This window comes from Microcaecilia unicolor, chromosome 2 (assembly GCF_901765095.1).
Source record: "Microcaecilia unicolor chromosome 2, aMicUni1.1, whole genome shotgun sequence".
In the NCBI taxonomy this organism is placed as follows: domain Eukaryota; kingdom Metazoa; phylum Chordata; class Amphibia; order Gymnophiona; family Siphonopidae; genus Microcaecilia; species Microcaecilia unicolor.
In genome coordinates this window covers 327,589,088-327,611,675 of record NC_044032.1, presented here as the reverse complement: position 1 = coordinate 327,611,675, position 22,588 = coordinate 327,589,088, and the positions used below count along the sequence as shown (strand labels likewise).

Here is a 22,588-nt window from a genome sequence, read left to right as displayed (position 1 = left end):
TATGGGTTGTGTCCATCAACCAGCAGGGGGAGATAGAGAGCACTCAATTTTTCACAGTGCCTCATGGCCAGCTAGCTCCACTGCCTCTTCAGTATTCTCTATCTCCCCAAGCAGGGTGGCTGCAGCTTCTTCGAGCTCCATCAAAAATCTGCCTGGGGGTGGCTCCTGGCTTGCCAGTTGTTAGCCGGGGTGTTAGAGGCTATAGCAGCTTCACTTTGAAGGCACATAGGTCAGCCCTTTCCCTGCCTTACCCATGCCCCATGGATGTGGACATATTAGCTTGCTTTTCCCTGTCCTTTCCCACTCAGTGGATGCAGGCACATTGGTTCGCCTTTCCCTGCCTTTCCCACTTATCTGAGCCTTCGGAGTGTTTTTATTTACCTCTTTTGCCTCTGCTTTCCTCACAGCGTTAAAAAAAAAAATAATTAAAGTCGCGTCGCGCTTTAGCGCAGCGATCTTGGAAAAGAGGGTTTTTTTCTTGAGATTCTTCTGCAGGACCGGAGCTGTGATACTCGGTCTAGTGAGGTAAGAGTGTTTTCTGACTCCTCCGGGGTGGGCCCGCGATTGGGGCGTTTTTGGCGTGAACCGCCATTTTTGAATTTTACCGCCGTTTTCGGCAATGGCTGCGGAGACTGTAAAGTGCTGTTTTAAATGTGGCAAGCACAAATCAGCAGCGGGGCTCTGTAATTCATGCTGTACAGACGGTAGAGCCGGCCCGAGCATGGCAAGCGGCGATCTTTTGCGCTCTAAGCTGGCAGCGGACGCCATTTTGGATTTTCCACATGGCGCGGCCTCCATTGCGACGGAGAGCCCTGAATCCGGGGGGGGGGGGGTCCTCTGAGTGAGGCTAATAATAGAGCTGATAGCCCTGGGCAGGATCCGGGCGGTCAGGGAGCGGTTTTCTCCCCTGATTTTATTTTAATGCTGCATAGTACGTACATGCTTAAAAGAGCTCTTCCACAGGGTTCTTCGGACCCTCTGCCTGCCCCTCCCCCCAGTGGATCCTGGCCTTTTGGAGTTGGCTTTGCCTGTTTCTTATCCTCCTGATAAACGCAGAAGGGCTAATTCCCATTCTGAGTGTGGCGCACCCCCCTCCCCCCCCCCCCCCCCCCCTGTGGTCAGGCTATGAGGATTCTGAGGGGTCTGGCAGAACTTCTTGGGCTGAGGAGCCAGAGTCGGGTGCAGAATTGCCACAGGAGCTTGATGATCTGTCTGCGGTGAGGATTTTCCACCGCGAGGAGCTGCCAGGGCTTATTTCAGATGCCTTACAAGCCCTCTCGATTGAAGATCCTTGGAGTGGCACAGCCTCCTCTGTTAATCCAAGGATGGCTAGTACCAGAAAGCCTGCTCGAGCCCTTCCTTTGCATGACTCCATCCAAGAGCTTATTTCGGCTCAATGGGCTGACCCCGAGGGACCTTTGAAGGTTGCCAGGGCTATGGGGCAATTATGGGGCTTGTTCCAGCCTGTCCATCTGTTCCTGCCTGTTCCGGCTTGTTCCTGCTTGCTTCAGCTTGTTCCGGCTTGCTCCAATCCATCTGCCTGTTAACAAACCGAGTAACCTGCCTGCCTGCTTGCGAGCCTCTCAGCCATTGACTTACCTACCTGCCTGCTAGCTTATCAGCCATTGACTTACCAATCGCCAACCCAAAACCTAGCGTCAAGCCCTATCTATCTGCTTAACACCTCAATCATTACATAGGCACCCATTAACACCTGTTAACTGCTTAACACCTCATTCACTATACAGTCACCTGTTACACCTCAGTCACCACCTATGGCCCCTGTCCATGTTCTCTTCCTTGCCCTGTCCCTTCCTAATCTTCTTTCCCCCCCACTCCCACTGTCTACCATTAGAACCACCCGCTGCCCTCCCACCCTGCCCGCCACCGCAATACCCTATTCACCTCCATCCCTCACCTCACCATCCCTCTTGTCCCCCTCCTCCTTCCTAGCTCTCAACCTTCGGCACTTCCTTCCTGCCATTAACCCATCCCCTTTCCTCCTAAGTACACCCCGTCTTCGTCGCCCGACCTCCCCCACCCTCCTCCACACTCTCTTGCTCCTCTTCCTGCTATCCGCGGGAGACATTAACCCTAATCCAGGTCCCCCTCACCTGTCCCCGTCCTATCCCTGCGAACGATCCCGGGACGTCTCCAATCTCGTCTCTATTCCCCTCCTTCCCCCCTCCTCCCTCCCCTTCTCATGCGCTTTGTGGAATGCCCACTCAATCTGCAACAAACTGTCTCTCACCCACGATCTCTTTATCTCTCGCTCCCTTCAACTGCTCGCCCTAACCGAAACCTGGATCTCCCTGGAAGACTCTGCCTCAGTTGCAGCCCTCTGCCATGGAGGCTATCTCTTCTCCTACACGCCCCGCCCAGTTGGCCGTGGCGGAGGCGTTGGGCTACTACTCTCACCCTCCTGTAGTTTCCAACCCCTCCACCTTCCGCAGTCTCACTGCTTCTCATCCTTTGAAGCCCATTCCATCCGGCTATTCTACCCATTACCACTCAGAGTGGCAGTCATTTACCGCCCCCCTGATAAATCCTTCCCTTCCTTCCTTACCGACTTTGATGCTTGGCTCTTTGTCTTTCTTGACCCCTCATCTCCGTCCCTCATTCTCGGAGACTTTAACGTACATGCTGATGACCTATCCGACCCCCATGCTTCTAAGTTCCTCACCCTAACATCCTCCTTCAACCTCCAGCTGTGCTCCACCACCCCTACTCACCGTGACGGCCATTGTCTTGACCTCGTCCTCTCCTCCTCCGGCTCACCCTCCAATTTCCACGTCTCAGCTCTTCCTCTCTCCGACCATCACCTGATCACATTCACACTTCTTCACCCCCCCCCTCCACCCCGTCCAACTTTAACCACCACCTCCAGGAACCTCCAGGCTATTGACCCCTCCACCTTATCATCTACTATCTCTAATCTCCTCCCCTCCATCACGTCCTCCGCAACTGTTGACAAAGCGGTCTCCGCTTACAATACCGCTCTCTCCTCTGCTTTGGATACCCTCGCACCATCGATCTCCCGTCCCACAAAACGCACCAATCCCCAGCCCTGGCTGACTCCTTGCATCCGTTACCTTCGCTCCTGCACCCGATCCGCTGAGCGCCTCTGGAGGAAATCTCGTACCCTTTCAGACTTCCTCCACTACAAATTCATGCTATCCTCCCTCCACTCCTCCCTATTCCGTGCAAAACAGGACTATTACACCCAATTGACCAATTCTCTCAGTTCCAACCCTCGTCGTCTCTTCACCACCCTTAACTCCCTCCTAAAAGTGCCCCCCCGCTCCTACTCCCCCTTCTCTCTCTCCTCAATCACTGGCCGACTATTTCCGCGACAAAGTGCAAAAGATCAACCTTGAGTTCACGACCAAGCCACCACCTCCTCTTCACCCTTTAACCCTCTCCCTCATCCAACCTACCCAGGTCTCTTTCTCCTCTTTTCCTGAGATCACCGAGGATGAAACTTCCCGCCTTCTTTCCTCCTCGAAATGCACCACCTGTTCCTCTGATCCCATCCCCACCAACCTACTCAACACCATCTCCCATACTGTCACCCCCGCCATCTGTCGCATCCTCAACCTCTCTCTCTCCACTGCAACTGTCCCTGACACCTTCAAGCTCGCCGTTGTCACACCTCTCCTCAAAAAAACCTTCACTTGACCCTACCTGCCCCTCCAACTACCGCCCCATCTCTCTTTTACCCTTCCTTTCCAAAATACTTGAGTGCGCCGTTCATAGCCGCTGCCTTGATTTTCTCTCCTCTCATGCCATCCTCGATCCACTTCAATCCGGTTTTCGCCCTCTGCACTTGACTGAAACGTCACTCTCTAAAGTTTGCAATGACCTGCTCCTGGCCAAATCCAGAGGTCAGTATTCCATCCTCATCCTCCTCGATCTTTCCGCCGCGTTTGACACTGTCAATCATGATTTACTTCTTGCTACGCTGTCCTCTTTTGGGTTCCAAGGCCCTGTCCTCTCCTGGTTCTCCTCTTATCTCTCCCACCGCACCTTCAGGGTACACTCCCATGGATCTTCCTCCACTCCCATCCCACTATCTGTTGGAGTTCCCCAGGGATCTGTCCTTGGACCCCTTCTCTTCTCAATCTACACCTCTTCCCTGGGCTCGCTGATCTCGTCTCATGGTTTTCAGTATCATCTTTATGCTGATGACACCCAGCTATACCTCTCCACACCTGACATCACCGCGGAGACTCAGGCCAAGGTATCGGCCTGTTTATCCGACATTGCGGCATGGATGTCCAACCGCCACCTGAAGCTGAACATGTCCAAGACCGAGCTCCTTGTCTTTCCTCCTAAACCAACTTCTCCTCTTCCTCCACTCTCTATCTCTGTTGATAACACCCTCATCCTCCCCGTCCCATCTGCCCGCAACCTCGGAGTCATCTTCTACTCCTCCCTCTCCTTCTCTGTGCATATCCAACAGACTGCCAAGACCTGTCGCTTCTTCCTCTTCAACATCAGCAAAATTCGCCCTTTCCTCTCTGTGCATACCACCAGAACTCTCGTCCATGCTCTCATTACCTCTCGCCTTGATTACTGCAACTTACTCCTCACCGGCCTCCCACTCGGCCATCTATCCCCCCTTCAATCCGTTCAGAACGCTGCTGCACGTCTTATATTCCGCCAAAACCGATATACTCATATCACCCCTCTCCTTAAATCACTTCATTGGCTTCCGATCAGATATCGCATACAATTCAAGCTCCTCCTCCTTACCTACAAATGCACTCAGTCTGCGGCTCCTCACTACCTCTCCATCCTCATCTCCCCCTATGTTCCCGCCCGCAACCTCCGCTCACAGGATAAAGCCCTTCTCTCAGTACCCTTCTCTCACCCTATGCCTGGAATAATCTTCCTTTACCCATACGCCATGCCCCCTCCCTACCCATCTTCAAATCTCTGCTTAAAACTCTCCTCTTCAATGCTGCCTTCGGCGCCTAACCGCTCGAGAAATATAAAATGCCCCAATCTATCCACCCTATCAGATTAACTGTTCACTCGTCCTCTAGATTGTTCACTTGTCTTTAGATTGTTCTCTTGTCTGTTAGATTGTAAGCTCTTTGAGCAGGGACTGTCCTTCTATGTTTGAATTGTACAGCGCTGCATAACCCTAGTAGCGCTTTAGAAATGTTTGTTAGTAGTAGTAGTATACCCTCTGAGTGAGGAACATTTGGCTCGCTTTGCAATGCCTAAAGTGGATGCCCTGGTCACGGCTGTGACAAAGAGAACTACCCTCCCTGTTGAAGGAGGTGTTGCCCTGAAGGATATTCAAGACCGCAGGCTTGATTCAGCTCTGAAGCGGTCCTTTGATTTGGCAGCTCTCACTGTTCGGGCGTCTGCATGCAGTTGTTATGCTGCTAGAGCCTGGATGGCTTGGTTACAGCAGTCAGTGGAACAGCCCGGTGATGGAGCGGAGACCTTATCTGAAGTGGCTCCGCGGATGGAGTCGGCCTTGTCCTTTTTGGCTGACGCCCTTTATGATATGGTCAGAGCTTCGGCTAAACAAATGGCTGTAGCAGTGGCGGCTTGCCGCACTCTTTGGCTACGACATTGGGCGGCGGACATGGCCTCTAAGCAAAGGTTGGTGCCCTTTCAAGGCCTTCTCCTGTTTGGTGAGGAGCTGGAAAACATTGTTAAAGGCCTGGAGGATTCCAACCCTTAGTGCTTGCCCGAAGATAGGCCAAAGCCTTCCTCTAAGGGTCAGGCAGTCCGCTCCTCTTACAGACCTCGCTCCCATGAAGCTAGAAGGTACCGCCCGGGGCGTGCTGCTGGGTTCACTTCACGTGCCCGCTTTCAGCAGAGAAACTCCTTTCGCTTGGACAAACGTTCCGCAGCTGCCGGTTCAAGGCCTGAAGTTCAGGGGCGACCCTCTCAATGATGGTGCGCCGGCCTCTCCTCGTTTCCTGTCATCGGAGGAAGACTTTCCCTCTTTTTCGAGGAGTGGGCCAAAATCTCCGCAGATCAGTGGGTCTTGGACCTGATCAGAGACAGATACTGAATAGAATTCGATGCCCCGGTGAGAGACATGTTTGTGGAGTCCCGATGCGATTCTGCTGCCAATTTGGTCCCCGCACCAGAAGTTTCTGCGGTTTGCGGTGTTCGGAAAACAATTCCAGTTTCGGGCCTTGCCTTTTGGCCTCGCCACAGCTCCCCGAACCTTCTCCAAGGTAATGGTGGTAGTAGCTGCCTTTCTCAGGTGAGAGGGTATCTGGGTTCACCCATACCTAGATGACTGGCTCATCAGAGCAGACTCAGAAAAAGAGAGTCATCTAGCTACAGCCAGAGTGGTTTAAGTCCTTCAATCTCTGGGCTGGGTCGTCAATATGGCCAAAAGTTACCTGACCCCCTCGCAATCTCTAGAATATTTGGGGGCCAGGTTCGACACAGCCTCGGGCTATGTGTTTCTTCCCGAGCAAAGGCGGTGCAAGCTTCAGAATCAGGTCCGTCTGCTCCTGAGGATGCCCCGCCCGTGAGCTTGGGACATTGTCCAGCTGTTGGGATCGATGACAGCCACCTTGGAAGTGGTGCCATGGGCGAGAGCGCACCTGAGACCTCTACAGTATTCTCTACTTCGATGGTCTCCAGTATCTCAGGATTATCAGTGCAGACTTTCTTGGCTCCCTGCGGCCCGCCTCAGTATGGAGTGGTGACTCTCAGACAGCATGTTGCGGCGGGGAATGCCGCTGGCACTCCCCGATTGGTGCCTAGTGGTGACAGATGCCAGCCTGAAGAGCTGGGGCGCACATTGCCAGGGGAAGCATGCCCAGGGTCTGTGGACGCCCGACGAGTCGGAGTGGTCTATCAACCACCTGGAGTTGAAAGCGGTGTTTCTGGCTCTTCTGGCCTTTCAAGTGACCCTGGAAGGATTGGCTGTCCGAGTGATGTCGGACAACACAACAGCAGTGGCCTACATAAATCGACAAGGCGGCACTCAGTGCACAGCTCTAGCCATGCAGGCCGAACAAATTTGCCACTGGGCCGAGCTGCATCTACAGTCCCTGTCAGCAGCTCACATTGCAGGTCAGAGCAACGTGCAAGCCAACTATCTAAGCAGGCATCAGATTGATCCAGCGGAGTGGGAACTAGCAGACGATATGCCAAATGGGGCAAGCCAGTGATGGATCTTATGACGACCAGTTCCAATGCCAAAGTCCCGTGCTTCTTCAGCAGACGGAGGGATCCTCGCTCTGCCGGGTTGGATGCCTTGGCTCAACCCTGGCCCCTGGGCTTGCTGTATGTCTTCCCTCCGTGGCCCTTGATAGGGTGAGTGCTCCTGCGGATTCGGCTGCATCCAGGAGAAGTGGTGCTCATCGCCCCGGATTGGCCCAGGAGGCCTTGGTATGCGGACCTCCGACAGATGCTGTTGGAGGCTCCCTTTCCGTTACCTCTGGTTCCGCACCTGTTGTCACAGGGTCCGGTGGCCATGGAGGACGCCTGCCGCTTTGGTCTTATGGCATGGCGCTTGAGAGGGCGCAATTGAGAGATAAAGGCTACTCAAATAAGTTAATTTCCACTCTCCTGCAGGCCCATAAGCGCTCCACTTCCGTGGCTTATGCCAGGATTTGGCACCAATTTGAAGTCTGTGTGTGTTTCAAGAGCGCGTTCTCCATTGCGGGCTCCTGTCTCGCCGATTCTGGACTTTTTGCAGGATGGTGTACACAAAGGCTTGGCCTATAATTCCCTGCGGGTGCAAGTGGCAGCATTGGCCTCCCTGCGTGGCAAGGTTGAAGGCGTGTCCTTAGCTGCTCATCCAGATGTGGCACGGTTTCTTAGAGGGGTGCTTCGTCTCCGTCCTCCCATGCGGGCACCTTGTCTAGCTTGGAACCTGGGATTAGTATTGAAGGCCCTTCAGGGGGCTCCCTTTGAACCGCTTCGGCGTGCTTCAGAGAAAGATTTGACACCGAAGGCCGTCTTTTTAGTGGCTATTACCTCGGCGAGACATGTGTTAGAGCTCCAGGCGCTGTCCTGTAGAGACCCTTTTCTGCAATTCTCAGAGTCAGGGGTCACGGTTCGGACCGTGCCTTGCTTCATGCCTAAAGTGGTTTCAGCGTTTCACCTAAACCAGCCTGTTTTTCTTCCCTCCTTTGTTGAGGAGTTTCCAGATTCATTTGGGCAGTTGCACCTTTTGGATGTGCGCAGGACTCTGTTGCAGTATCTGCGAATTACAAATTCTTTCAGGACCTCTGATCATCTTTTTGTGCTGTTTGCAGGTCCTCGCAGAGAGTCTTCAGCGTCTAAAGCCACTATTGCCCGTTGGCTCAAAGAAGCTATCTTTTCAGCATATCTGCTGTCTGGCTGGGCTCCGCCTGAAGCCTTTAAGGCACATTCCACAAGAGCGATTTCCTCTTCCTGGGCGGAAACTGGAGCCCTATCTCTTCATGAGATTTGCAGTGCTGCAACATGGGCTTCTAAGCTCTCTTTCGCCCGACATTACAGGCTGGATGTGGCTGCCAGGAGGGATGCGCGTTTTGGAGCACAGGTGCTAGCGCGTGGTGTGGCTTGTTCCCACCCTATTTAGGGATTGCTTTGTTACATCCCATAAGTAATGGCTTCATCTGCTTGATGACAAGGAAGGGAAAATTAGGTTCTTACCATGATAATTTTCTTTCCTTTTGTCATAGCAGATGAAGCCATGAGTCCTCCCTGTATGATTGTCTATATTGCAGTGATTCTGATTTTAGGTGCTGTTCTTGTATCCTGAAGTTATGTTCCTTCCTTGGGGAGTCGGAAAACAGTCTTCAGGATTCTTGTTACAGTTATAGGAGGATGAGTTCATTCCCTCCAGTTCATGTTTTGGGAGGATGAGTTTATTCCCTCCAGGAGGATGCAAGTATTCCCTCCATTTATACAAAGTGGAGGACGAGTTTATTCCCTCCAGGAGGATGAGTTCATTCCCTCCTTTTTTTGGAGTTTATGCCGTTGTTAAGGGGCCATCGTTCGCTGTGAGGAAAGTTCATGTTATTCCTATTGCGGTTTGCCATAGTGCTTTGGAAGCTTCAAATACTGAAGAGGCAGTGGAGCTAGCTGGCCATGAGGCACTGTGAAAAATTGCTCTCTATCTCCCCCTGCTGGTTGATGGACACAACCCATACGTAATGGCTTCATCTGCTATGACTAAAGGAAAGAAAATTATCATGGTAAGAACCTAATTTTCCCACTCTATACGACAGCACCCAACCCCCCCATCACTCCCACCCCTCCCTACATATGTGATAACTAAATGTTCAAAATGTAGCTTCTCCCTTTAGGTGGTAATGTAACCCATAATGGCTCCCACATTTCTCTAAACCGGGTTCCCCGAATACTGTCCACAGGGCCGGTCAAACCCGGTAAGCAGGGTAAGCACTGCAGGGGGCGCATGCCTTCAAGGGCGCCACTTTGCAAGCAATCAAGCTCTGCTGAGTATCTAATCTCTGCTGCTCATCTCAGTCTGGCTCCAAAGCTGTCAGCTCTCTGTCCCATCCCCTCCCCCCTCCCAAGCAGAGAAATATCCTCCTTGTGTTTGTCAGAGGACGTCACTGCTCCAAATGAATCTGGCTCTGAAATAACTTGTGGGAGCTCAGCTAACCTCTGTCCTCTGCCCAGAGAGGGCTCAGACAGAGACAGCACAGCAGAGCCTGGACCCTTGTTTTGTCAGAGACTGCTGTTTAGTGCTGCACCTGACCCACCCTTTTCCACCCCAACCCCAACACAGAAACTCACAGGACAGGAGGGTTAGATGCCTGCTTTCAATTCCTAACCATCACCTATCTCTCATTCCCACTTCAGTAACTCCTGTTAGTCTGTCCAACTCAGATTGTAGAATATGTTAGTTTATGCTGATTAAGTCTGTCCTAGCTAGATCCTAAACTGTGCTCGATGGGAAGGCTATTGTGCTGCATGCAGAGTCTAACTTCTTAGGATTTCAGGTTAAATTTGAAGAATTTGAAGAGGAGCTATCTCTGTTCTACATGTGTGACTGCAAGGCCAAGTGTCTGAATAGGGATCGGTTTGTTAGATTCTGAAATTTTGATAACACATTGTTTTTCAGAGTTGGCAAGACTGTCTGTTCTCCTAATTCCTGGTCTGTGTGCTAAATTATTTTTCTTCTATACTGGTGTAATATTTTCAATAATGCCATGGCTGGTAAAAGGGGTGTGTCTACTGTGGGGGCGGAGCCATAGTGATCCTGCCTCTGGATGGGTAGGGGCGCCAACTAATAGACTGCAGGAGGGCGCTAGAAACCCTAGGGCCGGCCCTGACTGTCCATTTTCTGAACCCCACACCTATCTATTCTCATTTGGTGAATTAACTGTGTTCTCCACATCAAAATATTAGGAACCTGGGGCATCATCCAGGCAGTCAAAATGGTATTGATTCCGAAAAAAATAGCCACTTGTATGAATCTCTTAAATCCCACTGGAGGTCGTGCCGTAAATTTAAAACTATTGAATAACAACAAGGGATCACAGGTCAGAGTACTTCCCCACCATGAGTCTATAGTCCGGAGCACTGCCACCCAGAAGCTCTGCACTTGTGGGCAAAGCCAGAACATATGCCCCAAGGAGGCCATAGCCGCTCCACACTTTGGGCAGACTCCCAAGCTGGAAATCTTTGCTTTAAATGCGCGACGTGGAGAGATGTGTAATCGTAATAGGAATCTATACAGTTTTTCACGCTGTATTACCGACAAGCGCCGCGCATATAAATGTTTTAGGTATGCTTTACACACCTTCTCTGTCACTTCACAGTTTAAATCTTTTGACCAGTCTGCTGCCAAAGACGCATAGTGTAACTCTGTGGTCGTATCTTTTAACTGCTGATGATGGAATTTTAAGGGCACACACAGCTGAGCTCCCAGTGTATAAGCTTTGAAAAGGATGTCGGAAACATCCTCCGTCAAGTCCATCCAGGTTAGAGTCTTGACATAGTGTCATAATTGGAGATAAGCAAAAAATTGCTCCTCTGGATTCCCATATTGCTGCTGCAAGTCAACAAAAGGACGAACCTGTCCCTCCTCATCTATTACATGCACCAAGTATATAATACCCTTCCTTTCCCATTGCTGAAACGCACTAGCTCCCTGGCCCGGTGGGAAATCCGGATTATTACAAATTGAGAGATACGGCGTGACTTTAGCTGAGAGCTGAGGACGTCGACTTAACCACCTCCAGGTCGCTCTTAGAGATCCCAACAATGGATGGCGTCTCAAAGCCTCCCTCGGCAGTCTACCCCCAGAATGCAACAGATGACTAAAATGGATCCCCGGAAAAAGAGAAGTCTCCATGGCCGTCAAAGAAAAGTCCGAGGAGCCTCGGAACCAATTGTTTATATGCCTCATAGAGCATGCTACTGTTAACGAACGAAGATCTAAAAGTCCCATGCCACCGTATTATCTAGGGGTGGAAATCATAGATAATTTAAGCCTCGGGCGTTTCCCTTTCCACAAATATGTTTGCAGCATTTCCCCCAACTTTCTCTCATCACTCTTTTTAAGAAATAGAGGGAGCTGTTGAAAAACATACACCCACTTCGGTACGACCATCATGTTGAACAGCGCTATCCTTCCCCCTAACGATAAAGGTAACATTTGCCACAACAGTAGCTGTTTCTTCGTCATCTCCAGGAGCACATTAACATTATGCTCATGTAATAAAGTTAGATCTCTAGGGATAAAAATCCCCAAATATTTTAATGCTACAGCTTCCCATCGAAGCGGAAATTGACCGTTCCATGTTTGCAAAACATTATCGTCCAGCGCCATCGCGCACGATTTTTGAAGATTGAGGGAAAACCCAGATACTGCTCCATAATGTTTCATCACAGTTAAGACAAATTCTAAGGAAGCCTGAGGATCCGCAAGCAAGAGCATGATGTCGTCCACACATGCCAGCGCTCTAAGCTCCTCCCCGCCAACATTAATACCCCGGATCTCTGGCCTCTTGTTGAGTATTCACAGCAAGGGTTCCAGGGAAATATCAAATAAGAGTGGTGATAAAGGGCAGCCCTGTCGTGTACTACGTTGTATTGCAAATGATGCCGACCTACTCCCATTCGCCACAATCTGTGCCTTCATGCCAGAATAAAGCGCCTTTATTGCCCTCAGAAACCCCTTGGGGAGCCCCACCCATTCTAAGACTTGAAACAAATATCCCCAGTCCACCTGGTCAAAAGCCTTAGCAGCATCTAGACTTGCCACTAACATTGGTGACTGAGTATGTTTGCTGTGTTCCATAGCCAGTAGAATTCTGAGGACATGCAAGACCGACTGTCTGCAAGGAATGAATCCTAGCTGCGCAACACTGACCAACTCTGTGATCAAATTTGCCAGTCTGTTGGCCATCACCTTCGCAAGGAGTTTAATGTCTACATTGATCAGAGAGTTCGGCCTGTACGATGTCGGATCTTCAGATGGCCTACCCGGCTTTAGCATGAGCGAAATAAGAGCCGTATTTTCCTTGTCCGGAACTGTACACGCCTGTATGATCGCCTGCAAATAGTCAAGCAATGCCCCTCCAATGTGAGCCTGCATCAGTTTAAAGAACTCTCCCGAAAAGCCGTCCTCTCCTGGTGCAGTTAGGGGCTGCAACCCCTTAATCGCCTTCTGAAGCTCTCTCATCTGAAACGGCATATCCAACTCAGTCACCGCCTGTGCTGACAATTGAGGCATCCCCACACGAACCAAAAGATCATTCACTTTATCTTTGTCTACCGGTTCTCCCCCTTTGTAAACAGTCTGAAAATGCTCCTGCAATATCTGTAGTAAGCGCTCAGGTCGATTTAACACCACTCCCATGTTGTCTTTCAAGGCTGTGATGGTCCGGGAGCCCCCCTTATTCTTAACCAAGCGGACCAACAACCCACCTGTGCGATTCCCGAATCTGTAAAAATGAAATTTTTGGAACAACCACCTACGCTGTGTGTGCTCATGCAGTAAAGTATTAATAGACACTTGCAGTGCCACGTATGCGTCTTTGTTAGCTTGAGTCGGAGAGTGAAGACTTAAAAGCTTGGCCTTTCTCAATTGTCCTTGTAAATTTATGAGGCTAGTTGTTACCTTCTTACGGCGAGCAGCCATATATGATATTACCTCGCCCCGCAGTACAGCCTTCGCTGCGCACCAAAACAGTTGAGGGTTAGTTTTGTGCTGCTCATTGTGTGAGACGTACTCCTCCCATCGTCCCCTCAAAAAATCTTGGAAATCTTTATCTTTAACCAGGTAGCCCGGGAATCGCCAAGTCATGACAGGTCTAAAGCAGTGGTGTACCAAGGGGGGGCGGTGGGTGCAGTCCGCCCCGGGTGCACGCCGCTGGGGGGGTGCCGCGCACCTGCCCGCTACATTCGTTCTGTGCTCCCTCTGCCCCGGAACAGTTTACTTCCTGTTCCCGGGCAGAGGGAGCATGGAAACGAACGAAGTGGACAGGCACACGGCACCCCCTCCCCCAGCGGCGTGCACCCGGGGGAGGGGGTGTCCTTTCACTGGGGGTGGGTTGCGCTGCACCCAGGGGGCGAGGCACATCGGCGATCCGCCCCGGGTGTCAGCCCCCCTAGGAACGCCACTGGTCTAAAGCTACCAGGCGGTTCCAATTCTACCCAGACAGGGGCATGATCTGCCACGACCACCTCCTCCAGTTGGGATTCCAGTACATAAGGAAAGAGCAACGGCGATATAAAATATGGTTCAATCATTTTTATTAACAAATGTGCCACATTCTCATTCTATACATTAAAGCTAACAGGTTAGAACCTCAATTTCCTTATTCCATGCTGATGATAACACTTTGTACATTTGTCTATTTGTGCTTTATCTCTCCCCCCCCTCCCCCCCCACCCGTCCCTCCTGGGTCTCAGTTGCTACTAGCTTTCGCTTCTCCCCTAAACACATCTAAGATTTTAAAATGTTCAGTAAATGTCCTCTTGCCGCTGGTGTCAAAGTTTACCAAAATGCAGACCATCTTTGTTGAAATTGTCCTCTCTTCGTGTCCGACGATATAAAATATAATCTAGTCTCGCCCACGATCCGTGGGCCCGAGACCTATGTGAGAAGTCTCGTTCCTCAGGATATAACACCCTCCACGCATCCACTAAATCTAGGGAGGTCGCAAACTCCTGCAGCATCCCTTGCTCCGCCCTTCCCAAAATCCCGGAACTGCGAGAACCTGTACAATCAATCTCAGGATCTAATAGAATATTCATATCGCCTGTAAGAATAAGGTTTTTACCCTGATATGGTACAAGAGCCCTTAATAACTCTGGGAAGAATTTCTTATCATAGGGGGTTGGGGCATATACTGACAATAAATACACTTCCCTGCCTTGCAACCACAGCTTTATTAAGATATATCTGCCCCTGGGATCCTGCAAAAGTACCTCTGATGTTGCCACCAGCTTCTTATGGAGTAAAATAGCCACTCCACTCCTTCTACCTCCTGATGACACAGAGTCGACTTGTCCCACCCAGGATCTATACAGCTTAGCATGTTCTTCCTCTGATAGTCTTGTCTCTTGAAGACATGCTATATCTGCCTTAAGGTGTTTCAAATGAGACAGGATTTTAGTTCTTTTAATCGGAGATGTGATGCCCCCCACATTCCAAGTTACTATTCTACAATTAGACATCCCAGCCAATAGTGTGCCACAATCCACAACCACTCACTTCTTTGAATCCAGGGGCCTAGCCTCCCCCTGGATCCCAGACAAAGCACATATTCAAGCCATTTGGTACCCCAACGCTGATATAAGAACCAACCTGTACAACCTCCCCCTGAGAAGCACAATACACACATGTCACTCTCCCTACTCCCAAACCCCACAGAATAGTCCCCCACAGCCATATCACATAGGTACCTTTACATCCATTCCCATACCTCCCCTCCAACCAACCTCCCGCCCAGCATCATCCTCCCTCCCTCCTCCCCCCAGATTCCTATTACTTCTACCCGTAACTTGAATGGAATTGTATCCATCCAAGTAGTGATCACAAAATGCTGAAGTCCCCACTCCATCATCCATCACCTTAGTCTCCTTCAAGTATCCGGTCACTCAAACTGTTCATAGTTTATTTAGTGTGCATTCCCATCATCTGCAATACTTATCTCTTGTGCATGAAACCGCCAAATCCTCCAAAGCGATAATCACTCATCTCCTAGTTGTGTCCTCTGTTGTAGCCATCTTCTCGGTACGATTAAGAAACTCCGTTGCTCCCTGTATCGAGTCAAAGGAGGACCATGTGCCCTCATGTAGCACCTTTAAAGTGGCAGGGTAAAGCAGCATGAAGCAGATTTTCTTTTCTACCAAAGAAGTGCAGAGCGGGTGAAAACGGCGCCTCCTCTCCTGCACCCCCGCTGAATAGTCCTGAAAAATCCGGATCTGCGCCCCATCATATTGCAACATGTCTCTCTTTACTCTGTATCCAAGTAATATTTCTTCTTTGTGGGAGTAGTTGTGGATCTTAATAATCACAACTCATGGTTTTTGATTCTCCGGTTTCATCCGGCCCAGCCTGTGAGCTCTTTCAATGCACAGTGGGCCATAACTGTCTGACAATGCATATTCTTTGATAAGCCACTTCTCTAGTAGGAAACTTAAGTTCTTTTCCGGTAGCTTTTCCGGTAAGCCCACGATCCTTAGATTGCTCCTGCGAGCCCGGTTCTCTAGGTCCTCGATCTTGTCTTGTTGCGCCTGCACTTTCTCTTTCAGTTGGTTGAGCTCCAGCGCCACGCGGGTCCATGTATCTTCCATGTCAGAAACTCTCCGCTCTGCCTCTGTCAGCCGCTTATTGGATTCCAGCAATAGGGCATCCAGCTTCTCAAAGCGCCCATTCAGCGCGACGAATCTCGGCTCCAACGCCACTCCCATCTCAGCTGTAATCTGATCCATTTGTTTGGCGGAGAATTCTTCTCCTGTGCTCGCTGTGCCGCTCGCCGTCTTGGATTCTCCGCCTGCCGGCACCACCTTTTCCTTCTCTGCTTTCCCTGTCTTTTTGGAGCTCCCTGCAGACATCGAGATCAAATATTGTTCCATACGCTGTTCCCACAGCTTATCGGAGGTAACTATTTGCCGGTGTAGTTATCAATCAGTCACAATTGACGGTAAACGGAGCGGGGACCTCGGAGCGAAGCAGCAACACACCCTTCACTCACAGCACATCACATGACCCCCTCCATGATCCTTTATAATAACCTAATGCCTCCAGAAGCATGTGTTAGTTCTGTCATTTGTGTGTGCTTAGCACACAGTATTTAAAACAATTTTTTTTGGAGAAGGCATAGCATGCTCATGGAATGGGTGGAGAGTGAGTGTGGAAGCGGTAACCAGTTAACATGTGCACATTAGCATGCACTGACTAGTTAGCGCAAAGTTAACATGGGAACACTTACTACCTCCTAAATAGGAAGCTGATAGTGCTTCTGCAGTATTTCTTTTAAATGTCTGCGTGCTAACGCTAACATTAGCGCATGGTAATGTATAAAACAAATAGAAAAAATGTAATTTTACAACCACGCAAGAAATAGGCTTTGCACACAGGAAAGACCTATGTAAGGGCATGCTATGCCTATTTCTTAGCACAACTTAGTAAAAGGGCCCCAGTGTAACTAAGCACTGATCAATATTCATGTACAATATTGGTAGTGGATCTGACATACTTTTCTTTTTTTATAATGCAGGTGTTGCATTTTTCGGTGAACAACTGGAGAAATATCATAGGGAGCTCAAGGAAGCAAATGGTATTCAGCAAAAGAGAAATTTAGGATTACTACTTATAGATGCTAAAAAACTGAAAGAAAAATTAATTCCATCACCAAAGCGCTGTCTGCAGGTAAATATCATGAACAAACATGTTTTGTTTTGTTTTTCTCTTGCAACATTTTAGAGCTTAATGGAAACCTCAGTACCTATATGCATGTCTATGTATGTGCCTGTACAAATCTGTGTGGGTAGATGTCTAGTAGCTGAATTGATCGTGGACAAAACTGTGGGCATGATATTAAAAAAACCTTGACGTGTCAATATTCAAAGTGATTTAACAGGCTGTTTAAATCACCTGTTTGAGGCTAACCACTCATTTTCAGCAGCACTTAACCGATCAGTACCACTGAAAACAGCCAGTTAGTGCCAGTTAAATGCTGATATTGACACTTAACTGGCCAAGATCACTGCACAAATAGGACCGCATAAAAGTCAGTTCTATCTTTATGCGGTGCCCCATAGCCAGTTAAGTGCTGAAAATCAAACTTAACCGGCTATGCGTTAGCTGCCTCTGCAAACCTGGAAATTCAGTTCCAGTGCCCAGACATGGCCTGGCATTGAATTTCTGAGTTTAACACCAGCGGTGGTCTGTTGAATATTGTACCCTTATCTCCTAAACTTAAGCGTCTATACACCTAAATTTGTGCACTGTTTTCAGCTGAAAATTCATCGTAATTGAATTTTTAAATTGTTTTTATTTGTTGTCTTACCCTTATACATTGTGAAGTTTTTATCTATTTTTTCATTTGTATGTACACATTTTTATTGTAGACTCCTATGCAGGCCTAGCGGCCGAAACACAACGTTGTGTTGAGTCTCTTCTATCTAATAAACATTTGACTTTAAGTGTTCACCTCTCCAGTCTTTGGTATCCATGGTCAACCTCCCATTCTTTTCTTATCTCTGTGTTGTCCCGTGGGGTGTTTTGAGTTCTCCGTTTTTGGCAGATCTTCTCTGTCTATAGCCCACACCACTGCTGTATTATCTGTACATACCATAATACGACGATTACACAATCTATCACCCCATACACCCAGTGCCACCTACACTGGAAACAATTCCAACAGAACACTATTAGAACACCAACCAGCTGCTTTCCACCACTGGGGCCAAGGTTCCGCACACCAAGAACCACCAAAATATATCCCAAATCCAATTTCCCAAGAGGCATCTGTATATAATTGCAAATCAATAGTGGACACAACTGCTTCTTGCCAAACACATACCCCATTAAATGATGTCAAAAACTGCTGCCAAATACGCAAATCTTCTCTCACCCCTCTTGTTAAACTTACACGAAAATGTGATCGACGCAAACCAATGGACAACTACACCAACCTTCTAGAAAATACCCGCCCCATCGGAATGACTCTGGTAGCAAAATTAAAATGACCAACTAACGATTGAATTTCCTTCAATGTAATCGTACGCTTAGAATAAATCAAATCAATCTCCTCCTGTAATGCTACAATTTTTTCTTTAGGCAAGCGAGATTCCATTTTTACAGAATCCAATTCAATTCCTAAGAAAATCAAGGTAGTAGTCGGCCCTTCAGTCTTATCCGATGCAAGAGGAACATCCAACTTCTCTGCCACACAATGAAAAGCGGACATCAAGGCAGCACACTGACATGAATTACTAGGTCCCCCAAACAAAAAATCAACAAGATAATGCACTATCAAATCCATCCCACTGACCTGTACAACTACCCAATGTAAAAATGAGGAAAAGGATTCAAAATAAGTGCAAGAAATTGAACATCCCATGGGCATACACTTATCAAAATAATACCTACCCTGTATAGTATGAACCTAACCATTGACTTTGGTTCAGGGCCTGAAATCACATGTGGAAACTCAAAAGAGTAAAACCTTTCTTCCCGAGATACATCTTCCATTCCCTGGTACAATTGATGGTACTGAGTCACCTGGACTACTGCAATGCACTGTACGCTGGATGCAAAGAACAGAACATCAAAAAACTCCAAACAGCCCAAAATACCGCCGCCAGACTCATATTTGGAAAAACTAAATATGAAAGTGCAAAACCCCTAAGAGAGAAACTTCACTGGCTCCCACTCAAGGAACGCATCATGATCAAGATCTGCACGATTGTTCACAAAATCATCCACGCATACGCCCCAACCTATATGCTAAACCTCGTGGACTTGCCCCCCGAAAAGCCAAAAGATCATCGCGCAAATTCCTGAATCTACACTTCCCCAGCTGCAAAGGACTAAAATACAAGCAGATGCATGCAACCACCTTCTGTTACATGAGTACGCAACTATGGAATGCATTACCTACTACCTTGAAAACCATTGATGAAACAACCAACTTTCGAAAATCTCTGAAGACACACCTCTTCAACAAAGCTTACAAAGAGAACCCATAACCTTACTAAATCACCCCGCCAACTAGCCCAGCTATGACAGTCTAATCTCTTTACCTATCCACCTAATCCTTTTCTTCTCTCCCTATCTAACACTTTTACATCACTAATCATATCTATTATCCTGGAATGGCAAAACCATAACAGAACTCTGTAAGCCACATTGAGCCTGCAGATAGGTAGGAAAATGTGGGATACAAATGCAATAAATAAAAAATAGTCTGACAGGCCTCAGTGACAGTGACCCTGGACTCAACTCCCGAGTGACTCAAAGACTCATGATCTGTTGAGACATGCAGGTGCAAGCTAGAATGAGAAACAAACAGGGGTGCAAGAGCAGAACTTCAATGGTTAGCAAACTGGTGGTAACAGATGTTCAGGAGAAAAACAGAACCATGTATCCCCACAGGAAAATGACAAAGTTTCCAAGAAGTGTTAACCAACCTAGTATCATGTAACCACCTTATTAACATGTATAAAAGTGATTGTACCAGATGTATGATTGCAGACTTTGGGCAGCTAACACTGATGTGTAACAGCCTTATCTCCAATGAGAAACTATAGCTTGTAGTTTGTACTTGGCAAATAAAATACTTAACCTTTCTCATACGCAGCCTTGGTCTTCCCTCATTCCATCTATTGGATAGTAGATATTTAAGAATTTGAGGTGGGGGTTAAAACGACCAGAAAAACAACCCTCAAATTCAAATCCAACAAATGAAATGCCGTGGGATGTACTGGCAATAAACAAAATGCTGCCTCAATATGTGCCTTACCCATCAAAGCACCAACTCCAAAACTTTTTAGCAACTGAATGGCCTGTCCGAAACTAGCATACTGCACATCACACAAATCATGATCAATAAATGAATTAACACTATAACCATCCGGATATGATAAATTATGAATCGGCCAAAAAGTACCTGGATCTTTTTTAGGTATCACACCTAATGGAGACACTACAAAATCATCTAATGGAGGTTCCGCAAATGGTCCTGCTATATGTCCCAGACGCAATTCCTTTGACAATTTCTCTCTTACCACCTCAGAGTGCTGTAACACTGATCTTGAATTCCTACATTGATGATATAATGATGGGCCTTCAAAGGGATGGGAAACCCTTCTAAAAACCCAACCCAAAATAAATAAGCATCCCCACTATTTGGATACCTAGTTAACCACCTATTCAAACCTGAAAGCTTAATGGGGGAAGGGGCCTTGTGATCCCAAACCCTGTCTACCAGCACCTCCTCCTCGCAACATCCCCCCAACTCATGGGTCCACCACTTTGGCACTTAAATGCAGGGTGGGCTCCTTGACAGTAGCTACAGCAGTGCCGGAAGTGACAGGAGGGGCGACTACACCGGCCTGCATTAAATTGGAAGCATGCTTTGTTTGCCAAGCTCCCCCGTGAACCCACCCCACTGCTCCAAAAACCTGCTCCCGAAGACCCAGCAATGCCTGACCGAACCCCTCCGACTCCCCCGCTGCCTGTAAAGGGGCCACTGCCCGACCAGGAGAATCCGGCAGAGGCCCCAGAACGAAAGGGAAAATTGCCCGAAGGGGTCAAATTAGCAATCCATAAATCAACATCCCATACCCCCCAATTGTCTGAGCCATACTCCTTTGAAAATGCTCGTCATAATTAAGCCATGATCAGCCCCCCATATGTTTTATAAGCTCTCAAAATCAAATCTTAATAATAATCCCGGGTAAAGGGCAGGTTTCGCAGACCCCAGAACACTTGCAAATACATGAAAACCCATCAACCAATTCAAAATTGTCTTTGGAATCCTCCCTTTTTTCTTTTTTTCTTCTTCTTTCCCACTATCCTTAGCTTTATTACCCACCTGATCATGTGCTAAAAGGGCAAATAAGTCTATATATCTACCCTGTAAAATTCTTTGACGCCATTTCTGTGTAATATAACAATCCAAAGGAGCAATGGCGCATAACGTATGACCCTGACGTGACACACCAGGAGTGTTCTCCCTAACAGCCGCTCCTACCTCTTGGCCAGGTCTATCCCTAGACACATGACCTACCGACTCCATATCAGAGGACGAAGAAGACAAAGTACTTGATGAATCCCAGGAGTCAGAAGATTCCCAGACTTGCAGTGGGTTAGCAGCCCCCCCACGCCGCTGTCTCTTCTCAACCTCCAGCCGCCGCACAACATGTCGTAAACTACGCAAAAACTTCCTATTCCTCAGCTTCCTCCACAATCCTCTACTGCAAGTGCCTCTTGAATGCCCTTCAGCCCTTACTGACCACTCCCCACCTTGATCCACCCCCCTCACACCCACTTCCAAAACATTAAATAAATCATTTAACAACTCACCAGATACTCTCCCTATAGAAGGGCCCTCCAAGGGATCCTCAGCTCTCAATTCACAGTCCGGAACACTACCTCCAGTCCCCCTTACCACTAGAATTGCAGAAATGGTGGAAGAACTCTGCTCTACCGCACTTGACCTTGATTGAGCCTTAGAAGACACACCAGACTGACCCTTTTTCTTCGTTAGCAATCTAGACTGAGCAGAAGCTGAATCAGCCCCCGCTGGAACCACCACACTCCTCTGGCCACCACAGGAGTTGACCCCAGATTGTTTTTCATGGCCCTTACCTCCCCCCTTCCCATACTAGATTTCCCAGGAGCCATTACCCACACCAGCAAATAACATATATATAAACTTTAAAACTAACTCTCCAATTAATAGCCTAAAATATATAACCGATACCCACACAAAATAAAATACCCACCCCCTCAAATAAATCCTTTAACCCTGTAATCAACCCACAGTTACCCCACCAAATCATAGAACTCCAACCAGCACTGCTCCTCAATCAATTCTCCAGGCACAGGGAATAATAAATACTGTCACCGCCGCCTTGCAGCTCAGCCCTTCAATTCCCAAAGCTGGGAAGAAGATGCACAGCCGCACTACCGTGACCACAATTGCGACCGTGGCCGCGATCCCCTCACCCAGCCGGAAACCAGAAGTAATAATAAAACTGAAGGCCTCTTGCCTCTGCTGATCCAAAACAGCAGTCGCCAACCAAAGAAACGCCAAGTAAGTTAACCACCGAAATAACCATAGGAAATTCTCTAAAATCCTCTCACAAAATTTCCTAACCACCCCAGCCACCCACACCCGCTCCTACCCACTCAAAGATTAGCAAAAAAAATGCCAAAACCTTTCAGCTTTCCCCAAGCCATCTCCATGCCAACCACCAATCAAACACCATTCATAATCCTCCAATCCGCTTCTTTCTAGTTGCTATCCTACTATAATGTACCATTAACCTTTTCAACCCTTCCTTCCCATTCCTCCTTTCTTACCCACCCCTCCCTCCCCACCTTTTCACACCTATTATCCATCCATTCCTTCCTCTGACTTAGTCAATGTTATACACCCTCACAGTCACT

At 48.4% G+C, this 22,588-nt stretch overlaps 1 protein-coding gene across 1 annotated transcript in view; it reads left to right on the top strand.

Moving 5' to 3' along the window:
* The window catches only part of DNAH6 (dynein axonemal heavy chain 6), a 2,906,060-nt gene that overhangs the window by 421,495 nt on the left and 2,461,977 nt on the right, over positions 1 to 22,588 (top strand). Inside the window, exon 15 of the mRNA XM_030192089.1 lies at positions 16,686 to 16,837. Coding sequence (XP_030047949.1) covers positions 16,686 to 16,837 — 152 coding nt within the window. The remainder of the gene's footprint in view (positions 1 to 16,685; positions 16,838 to 22,588) is intronic.